The 10216-nt window shown below is 40.4% G+C and overlaps 1 protein-coding gene across 3 annotated transcripts in view; it reads left to right on the plus strand.

Moving 5' to 3' along the window:
* The window catches only part of SLC1A3 (solute carrier family 1 member 3), an 88562-nt gene that overhangs the window by 60662 nt on the left and 17684 nt on the right, over positions 1–10216 (plus strand). For all 3 annotated transcript variants that reach the window (XM_022599212.2, XM_089908763.1, XM_089908765.1), the window contains 5 exons: positions 351–393; positions 3179–3471; positions 5998–6231; positions 6783–6977; positions 10000–10134. In XM_022599212.2, the coding sequence (XP_022454920.1) occupies positions 351–393; positions 3179–3471; positions 5998–6231; positions 6783–6977; positions 10000–10134 (900 nt within the window). The remainder of the gene's footprint in view (positions 1–350; positions 394–3178; positions 3472–5997; positions 6232–6782; positions 6978–9999; positions 10135–10216) is intronic.

Here is a 10216-nt window from a genome sequence, read left to right on the forward strand (position 1 = left end):
GATACCAAAATGGCCATTATTGAATAATACCTCAGTTAAACAGAATGCTTATGATAAAAGGCATTTCCATTCTCGCTTGGGTTTTTCCTAGGAGCAGGGTTTGATGTTGGAATAAAAAATCCCATTGTCTGACAAAAGGACAGATGAGTTGAATTTGGAACTTCCTTAAACTACATGGGCCACACTGAGGGATGACCTATGTCCCATTTCATAAGATCCACCAAAATCTTTCTCTTTTTCCATTTGCTGCTTATTTCAGTGCAATCTTTACCTTAGACACAATGAAAAAGTATTTAAGGAACTAATTTATTATTTGGGAATTTTTCAAGTGACCATTATTTTCTTTGCAGGAATATGTTCCCTCCAAATCTGGTGGAAGCTTGCTTTAAACAGGTAAACACAGCTACTAATTCACCTTTAAAATTCCTCTTTGGTGTACCAAACAGAGTAGAATTCTCTTTTTAATTTAATTTAATTTTTTCCCATTTCTCTGTAGTAAGAAACACTTCTCTTGCCAAGTGGATGGAAAGCACTAGAGTTTTCTGGGGAATTGGGAAAGGAGTGGGGGTGGTCTTCCCTGTACTGAAGGCTTTATTAGTTGCCAGACACTGTATGTCTTGCATACAAATGACTCATTAAGTCTCTGTTAATTATTAAGAAGGCCAATCAGGAGACTCTCTCTCCTCTCCCCCATAGCCCATAAACAAAAGCTCACCAAGCAAGCAAACTCCAGTATAAGATATATTTACAGCTTGCTTTAAAGATTAGGGAGATTATTCAAGTTTCTGGGTTTGATTTTAAAAATCAATGGGTTGTTTTTTTAAAAGTCTACTAAGGGCCTTAGAGATTCTAAAGGAGGAACCACATCAGAAAGCACTGCCACCATCATGTATTGAATGTCCCCTCTTTTCCAAGCACTAATGTTATATTTACTCTTCACATAAATATGAGGGGTATCATTGTCTTCATTTCATTGATGAGACAACTTATCTATGATAATTCAGAGAGGTTATGTAGTAGGTGTGAGATTTCCCAAGTAGTAAATGGCAGACCTGAATTCAAATTCATTGTGTTGATTTCAAATTCCATCCTCTTTTTGCTTCTACATTCTGTTCTGCTTCCTGGGAAGGGGTATCCAGGCTGATGAGAAACCTAGCAGGAGGCCATAGTGAAATCCAGTTCCCTTTAGCCCCAAATCCAAGCAACTCTTGGCTCTCTGTGTTGAAGACACAAATACATTTTACTATTAGGGGATAAAATTAGTAAAGTTCATTCTAACATCACCTGAACAAAAAAGCTTTGTTGCCCAAGATATTAAAAGGGAAACAACTAGACATTCTAGTTGTTAAATAATAGCTCCCAAACATTTCTCCAGATGGTGTCACTTCACCCTTGTTGTAATTCCCTAACCCTTGTGCTTGGGATCTGTAAAACAAACAAAATCAAACTCCAAACTCATGGAGGACCAGGTTTTACACTCTGCTTTTTTCCCTTTTTAAAATTTGTATTGACCATTTTTAATAGGTAATGCATGTGCGCACTGCAAAATTCAAACAGAATTCCTTCTTTATTTAAAAAAAACAAAAAAAGCCTGCAAGGGCAAAATCTCTCTTTATTCAAAACAACTCTAATCATAAATAATAAACCCCTTTCAACCCAACCAGCCAACCCCAGCACCACAGAGCTGACTATTCCAGTTAGTCAGCTGGCACTAGGTGACATCAAAAATGCTGATTTCTAGCAACGCTGGGAGAAAGTGCTGACTCATGAAGATTTATTGTATTTGGTTTGGGATTGCATTTACAGGATTCTGAAAGGGAAGCAAATGTATCATCCCAGATCCATTTGTCTTAGATCAGAATGCAAATGAGGTTGCAATTTCTGTGTAGGCTGCAAACTGTGTCTAAGGGGAAAGAGTTGGAGGTGTAGGAAAGGCTAATTGGGATTGAAAATTCACCCTAGACAATCCATAAAATGCATAAGCACCCCAGTAGAATAGAGATTTGAGAGCTGACTGACAAAAAGGTGTCCGTTTCTTTGTTAAAATTACGAGCAGTGCCACTGATTGTTTAGGGAATATGTCTACAGTATTGACAGCTGGCCATGTCCTTGTTTGGGAATAGTGCTTTCCCACTGGACAAAAATGTCTTCCATTTACTCTTGGTAGAGAAATGGCCCAGCCCTTCGTGTACAGCTGTGCTTTCTTCACCTAGACTCTAGATCCAGTCAACATCCATAGATTATTACTCTCTCTGGTGCTTTACCCCCGTCAATGTGAAGGCCAGAAATTCTGCTCTCGTTAAAAATCATAGAGAGATGGGCTTAATTGTTTCAAATAGCCACAGTAATACACTCAGCCTTTTCTGTCTGGGGCCTCTATGCAGAAGCTATAGGGAAAAGACCATCTCTTGAATAAGAGGAGACTCTTCTATAGACTTGAGAACTGGGTTGTCATCCTCAACTATTATTCACACAACTATTCTTAAGAACTAATACTATCAGGAATACTTTGAAGAATGTTGTTTTGGGGATGTTCAATTGTTTAATATTCACCGAAGTCTCCAACTAAGTCTAGTCCCTGAAGGGCTTTGTTATTGAGCGCCACTAGCCAACATTAGTATAGTGCTTTAAAGTTTACCAGATGTTCTCATATATTCTGTTTAATTTGATCATTACGACAACACTGTGAGGTGGAACCAGCACAGTTATCCCTGTTTCACAGCTGTGGAATATGAGCAAGGGGATGTTAGGTGATTTGTCCATGATCCCCTCACGTGAACCCGTAGAGGGTAAAGGGATTATTGTGAATATTTGAATTTATAGTCACTTTATTAGGGTTTCAGAAAAAAGCAGAAGCACTTGTATCTGTTTACTCCATCTTCAACCTCTTTCCTGTTATGGTTTGTTGTGTATTTGAGTATGTGTGTGTGTGTGTGTGTCTGTGCTGAGGAAGTAGTAGAGGTTTGTCACAGATTAGATAGAGGATAAGTAAATAGATAGAAGATAAATAGATAGATAGATAGATAGGTAGACAGACAGACAGGGTAGATAGATACTTTGTGTAACGCTTTTCTCTGAATTTGGGGTAATGTATATCATTATAGAAAATCCAAGCAAAAAGTACAAAAGAAGAAAGCAAAAATTACCTTTAATCCCTGTTGTGCCTTTTCTTTTTAAGTTTAAAACCAACTATGAGAAGAGAAGCTTTAAAGTGCCCATCCAGTCCAATGAAACACTTGTGGGTGCCGTGATAAATAATGTGTCAGAGGCCATGGAGACTCTGACGAGGATCACAGAGGAGTTAGTCCCAGTGCCAGGGTCTGTGAATGGGGTCAATGCCCTGGGACTAGTTGTCTTCTCCATGTGCTTCGGATTTGTGATTGGAAACATGAAGGAGCAGGGCCAGGCCCTGAGAGAGTTCTTTGATTCTCTTAACGAAGCCATCATGAGATTGGTAGCGGTGATAATGTGGTATGTATTTCCATTTGCTATGTATGCTATCTAGAAGATGCTTATTGCCATCAACTTGTGTTCTGTACTGAGGAAGATGCCACCAGGCAGGATGGCCAATTGCAATGCTCTCATTCGGGTAAGCACAAGAAAATCGGTAACTTTCTGGGCTGGTAGTGGCCTTGAACATATCTGCAAGCCTGTGTGCATAAGTTTGCTTCCTTGTTTTTGAAAGGTGTCAACTCCCTTACTCCAGCACTGATGGGATACCATTCCTCATCCCTCCATTTGATAACTAATTAGTTATTCATTCTCCTATTGATTGTCTCCTATTTATTGATTGTCTCCTGTATACCAAGGATTTAATGCCAGGTACCATGGATATAGCAATGAAGAAGACAGACAAGGATGTCCTGGATCTTACATTCTCTTTTTTAAAAATCTTCTCCATTACAGTTTATGACAAGATATCGAATATAGTTCCCTGTGCTATACAGGGAATATAGTTCCCTGTGCTATACAGTAGGACCTTGTGTGGATCTTACATTCTTAAACAAACAAACAAATCATCCATGTGCTTTAGTCACAAGTGCTATGGAAAAAAATAATAATAAAATAAAACATGAGGTTTTCTTTCACATAATATGATGTGAGGTGATAAAAAGTGACTGGGGCAGAGGCTTAAAATTTGCCGTGGATGGGACAGAAAGGCCTCTGAGGAGGTGGGTGATCAGCTAGCCATACGAAGTACGGAGAGAAGAGCATTCCCAGGAGAGGGAAAAGCCACTAGACCATCAGAAAAACCGAGCTCTGCTCTCCTCCATTTCAGTCCTAAGAAAGAAGTGTAAATGGCCACTCTGCGTCAAGCCTGAAGGACTCATGGGAAGTATTATGGAAGGCCAAGCCACAATTTATAACACAACTTCCTTCAAAGAAAGTTGAGAGCAGGAGACAAAGGAAAAGACTAAGTCCACAGAGGAACATTGACCTTGGAAAGTAAACTCTCCCCAGCAGGGAGAGAACCCTGTGATAGGTTTAAGCCTCCTGTGAGGTTTGCTTTCCCTTTTTCCTTTGTTTTAAATCCAGACTCCCTCTTGGCACCTGAGGCAGGAAAACATCCATTTCTAAGAAAAGCCCTCACCATCATGATTAAAAATATCCTTTGTCTTTATTGCCCCCAAAGCCCAGAGAAATCCATTTTTCAGGAGTTTGTTCAAGAAGGATATGAACTTGGGGACACAAAGATGATCAGAATGTCGTCTCCCCAGGAGTCCCCATTGAAATCCTGGGGGCCCTCCTTGGAAATCTTGGCAGAGCTGAAAGTGGACATTTATCTTCATATTATTAAAATGCCTCCACCTTTCACCTCTTTTATGAAAGAAGCCTATTCAAGGCTGCTGAATGAACCTCACATGTAGCTTTTCTAGCTGTACGTTTGCCTGCACATTCAACATTGAGTTATTACATTTCTGAAAACAGGTACTCTTATAATTTCCTGGCCTGTGATTTTAAAGGACTTTTAAAAGAACCATTGTATTTTTCAATATGAAATAAGTCCTCTACAGTTCCCAGCAGACCCTTCTCCTGACGGGTGATCAGCTTCTCTGTTTCGGGTAATGTGAGTTGGGTTGTAGTTTACAGCACACGTCGGACAAAGAGAGCGGGGCCTTGATTCGATGTGTACAAGACATTTCATGTCTCCGTTGTTCATTCTTTCGAGTCTACAGGCGAAAGATCACAAAAGGCAGTAGCAGCCTGTGGGTAATAATTACTTAACTAGAACACCCATAACCTGATTGTGGTAGTACAAACATGCATGTTATTAACTTTGATAGCTCTGAATTTCTTTTATGATTGCCTTCTACCTATGGCAAATGGTGCTAGTTTTTCATTTGCATTGTAACATACAATCTCCTCTTAGAGTACATTTATTTAAATAAAAAAAGATTGATACTAAGTAATATTATAAGTAGTGTGTAATATGGGAAAAACTAATAAAAGTTGTCCTTGATTAAGAGAGCTGTCTGCAAATCTAAAACACTGAAATGCCATCGTGTGCAACTTGCTTTAGCTTGGGAGTCAGGCTCCGACGTGGGAAATGCTCCCAGAAGTCCGGATATTGGTTTGGTGGATTCTGACTGTTCAGAGTACTTAGCAGGGGAGCAGGAGACAGAAGGATGGGGGGATGGTGGCATCTGAGGACCCCCAAAGTGACCCAGGTGTGGTGAAATGACAGTTATTTAGGAAAAAAAGAGGTGAGTAGCAAAACCTCTGAACCTGCCTTTTTTTCTGGTTTAGGAGAAAAAAAGAATTGTGACCTAGAGAAATTCTGAGTGAGAGGAAAGCCTAATTATGCGCTAGTTATATTTAAATTTGTATTTTAAAAAAGAAAAGAAAGAAGTTCACAGTTTCTGCAAGTCCTCATAGTATTCTGCGCAGAAAAGTTTGGAAGTCAACTCTCTGACTTTTTCTTATCACTTGGTAATTTCTGTGGAATAGCTTGTTGGAAATCAGACTTCCAACTGTGCGTGTGTTGCTTCTACATAGGTACGCCCCTCTGGGCATCCTCTTCCTGATTGCAGGGAAAATTGTTGAGATGGAAGACATGGGAGTCATTGGCGGGCAGCTTGCCATGTACACAGTGACAGTCATCGTGGGCTTACTCATCCATGCAGTCATTGTCCTGCCCCTCCTCTACTTCTTGGTAACACGGAAAAACCCCTGGGTTTTCATCGGTGGGTTGCTGCAAGCGCTCATCACGGCTCTGGGAACCTCCTCCAGGTACGCATACATCCGTGGCTTATTTCTATCAGAAAATGTACCTCAAACTTTACTTTGAACCAGAACCTTCAGACTGAGGGGCAGGGGTGTGTTTTTCCAGGTTTTAAACGTCCAGACATAGGAATTGGCTTTTTGACTCCAATGCTAGTCAGACCTAGTTGGGATTCAAAGACTAGCTGGCTATATACCCTTTCAGGGGACAAAATGGAAATTAGCTATCCTTTCCTGCCCGTTCTCATCTTCCTCGTCCAGTTGCCATTTGCCTAAGGGAGAGATGGCCGAGCGTTGGCACAGGCTCTTGTTGGGGGATGGGGAGTAATCACAAGTGATGCCTCACAGAGGACTCCAGAAGCAGGGGAGCTGCCAAATGACCCCGTGAGGGGACCCACTGTCCCTAGCTCTGTTCCCCTATTTATACTAGTGCTGACTTAGTTCCCTTTCACTTAGGATATGGGAAAGGAAGGAACTCTCTGTCCAAAATACCAAAACGGACAGGCACAGTCTGAACTGTCAGGATGGTCAGCTGACATGTCCTGTTTTACTGTGCTCAGCTCTGCCACCCTACCCATCACCTTCAAGTGCCTGGAAGAGAACAATGGCGTGGACAAACGTGTCACCAGATTCGTGCTCCCAGTAGGGGCCACCATTAACATGGATGGGACTGCCCTCTATGAGGCTTTGGCTGCCATTTTCATTGCTCAAGTTAACAACTTCGACCTGAACTTTGGACAGATTATTACAATCAGGTACAAGGAACATTCTATACGACCTTTTCTTAAGAACGACTTTAAATGATGAGCCGGTGATCAGGGCTTGAGTGAAGAAACTGGGAGAGGGGACTCTTCATAGGAACAGTGTTATTTTTGATATTTAGAGATTTTTACTTTTTTAAACTACAGATGTGCATATTTATTAATAATGAATTTCTAATAATACAGAAATGTATAAAGTAAAAAGTGAAACTTGTCTGCCACCATGACTCCTCATCTTTCTGTAGGTGACCAGGGTTACTGTTTGGTGTACAAAGACCTTTTCCAATGCACAGACATACACACATTTTTTTTTTTTAATTAATGGAATCATACCATACATACTGCTTGACACTTGATTGATTTACTCATCCGTATACCATCTATAAACATATCCAGCTCTTTCTTTTTAAAATCTGTAGAATACATAGTATGGATATTTCTCTTTTTAAAAAATGTTAAACTTCAATAAAAGGCATTGAAATTTTAGCTTTTATTATTCATTAGCTTTTATTGAGAAAATTAGAAAATAAAAATACATTTCAAAAACTGGATTAACATTTTCTCTTGGGTTAATTTTTAGGCAGTATATATGACAGAGCACACTGACAAATAGGTTGAGAATTTTCCTTTTGTTGACTATTTTTTAACTTTTTTTTTTTTTTTTTTTTTTTTTTGCGGTACGCGGGCCTCTCACTGTTTTGGCCTCTCCCGTTGCGGAGCACAGGCTCCAGACGCGCAGGCTCAGCAGCCATGGCTCACGGGCCCAGCCGCTCCGCGGCATGTGGGATCTTCCCGGACCGGGGCATGAACCCGTGTCCCCTGCATCGGCAGGCGGACTCTCAACCACTGCGCCACCAGGGAAACCCTATTTTTTAACTATTATTTGAACTGTCTAGTGAAAGGTAATTTTCCCTCTCCTACCTTCCGCTAGTCTCTTAGTTTCCTTCTCCAGAGGCAACCACTGTTGCTTGCTGGTTTCTTTTGTATCCTTCTGGAGACAGTCCAGGCATATCCATGTGCACATGTGAATATCGTCCCTTCTTTTTGCTTAATGAAAGTCATCGTGCACAACAGACCAATGAGTATAATGGAGACAAAATCTCACGATCCAGATCAGACCCTGCTCTTTAGTGTGTGTGTGTGTGTGTGTGTGTGTGTGTGTGTTTTATTATTAACAATTCAATTTGGAAATCAAAATAAATTAGTTTTTTCACAACATTTTTATTATAAATTGTCTTATACATAGGAAAGTTTAAAGAATATTACAACACACATCTTCTACCTAGAACCAACAATTGTTAACGTTTTGCCATTTTTGCTTCTTTCCCACCTCCCCTTGCCTTCATGACACTTCATTGTACATAGTTCAGCATGTATCACCTAAGAATAAAGATAGTTTCCCACATAACCACAATAGTAAGATTCTTAAAAGCACTTCTGGAATATCCAGCCTATATTCAAATTTCCCCTGTTGTTTCAAAATATCTTGTATAGCTTTTTCCACAGACTAAGATCAAATCCAGGTTTACGGCTTGTATTTGGTTTTTTATGTCACTTTAGTCTTTTTAAATCTCTATCAGTTCCCTCACATTTGTGTGTGTATGTCTATATATGTTTATTTAGAAATAATTTATGTCAGACTCTGTATACATATTTTGTACTATTGGGAAATGATAATAGTTGTAGGATGCATTGGGATAAAAATGATGGGGCTGATCATGCCAGAGGTGACGGACCTGGAGGTTCTGGGAGCCCCAGGCCCAGTCTAGCTAAACTGGGGCTGGGAGCTCAATATCTCAGTTAACTATAACCTATTCTCAGGCATACCTTGACATACTGGTTGAAAAGCCCTGCGTTATGAAAAAGTTTCAGTTGCGTGTGTCAGAGTTAAAAATAATAATAACAATTATAGTGACTTCAACAAGATAGAACTGTACTTCTCTCTCATGTGGAGCAGTTCCGCTCCACAAAGCCCTCCAGGCTGGTAGGTGTTCTACAGTGTAAGGGACCAAAACTTGCGGTTCTATCATCCCCGGGGTATCACCCTCATCCAGGTGGTCCAGGATGGCTCAACATCACCTCCAAATTTTAGCCAGTGGGAGGAGGAGGAATGACACAACCTGCAATTTGCTTGATCACTTTCACCTATGTCTTATTGGCCAGAACTTAGTTTAAGCTCCAAGGGAGGCTGGGAAATATAGTTTCATTGTGGGCGGCCATACACCAGCTAAACATTCTAGTACTATACAAGGGGAACAATGCGGGGGAACCATGAAGTCTCTTCCACAGACTTATTACTTTATGAATACCACTTTATATATAGGTAATACTTTATTATTCAAAAACTATTTTCACATTCTCACATAAGCCTATCAAATAGATATTTAACAAACTGAGTCCCAGACAGGTTATGTGCCTTACAAATGAGGTTCACACTGCCTCCATAAAAAATATTGCTAGTAAAAAAAAAAAAATATATATATATATATATATATATTGCTAGTGCTACAGAACCTTGTTCATAAATCATTTTGCTTTTGAATTAATAAATTTGATTTTTTTTCTGACCAAAGTAACCATCCTGTAAAGTTCAGAATCTTTACAACCCTCTGCTTGGATAGGGGAATTATTAGAAACAAATTGTTTTTGTAACTGTACAGTATTTTAGACCTTGCAAAATACTTCCAGGTACGTGAAAAAGTATATAGGCACAAGTTTCCTCATTTAGAAACAGCTGTAAGAACAGGACCAACTTCCTAAGGGTTGTTGTGAGAAACAAATGAGGTAATCCATGCTTAACAAATCAGGAGGCACGTAATAGGCATTTGATAAATATGAGTTAATATGATTATTAGCTCAATGGGTTTTATACCATCTCACTTACAGTTTTCTAAAGCACGTCCTCTTATGTTAACTTGGCAAGTCAGACATCGCCCCTGTGCATGTTTTACAGGGTCTGCTCTCTATCTGGGGAGATTTAAACAAATGTTTTCTGTTTGGGGACTTCCTCTAACAGTATCACAGCCACGGCTGCCAGTATCGGGGCAGCTGGGATTCCTCAGGCGGGCCTGGTCACCATGGTCATCGTGCTGACATCTGTGGGCCTGCCCACCGACGACATCACGCTCATCATCGCAGTGGACTGGTTCCTGTGAGTACGCTCGGACTGCATTCGGCTTGCTGTCGTGGGGCTCTCCTCTGTCATCCTAGGGCACCAGGCAGCCTGGCGCCCC

This window comes from Delphinapterus leucas, chromosome 3, assembly GCF_059928025.1.
Source record: "Delphinapterus leucas isolate spDelLeu-1000000601 "Yukka" chromosome 3, BTC_Dleu_Yukka2, whole genome shotgun sequence".
Classification (NCBI taxonomy): domain Eukaryota; kingdom Metazoa; phylum Chordata; class Mammalia; order Artiodactyla; family Monodontidae; genus Delphinapterus; species Delphinapterus leucas.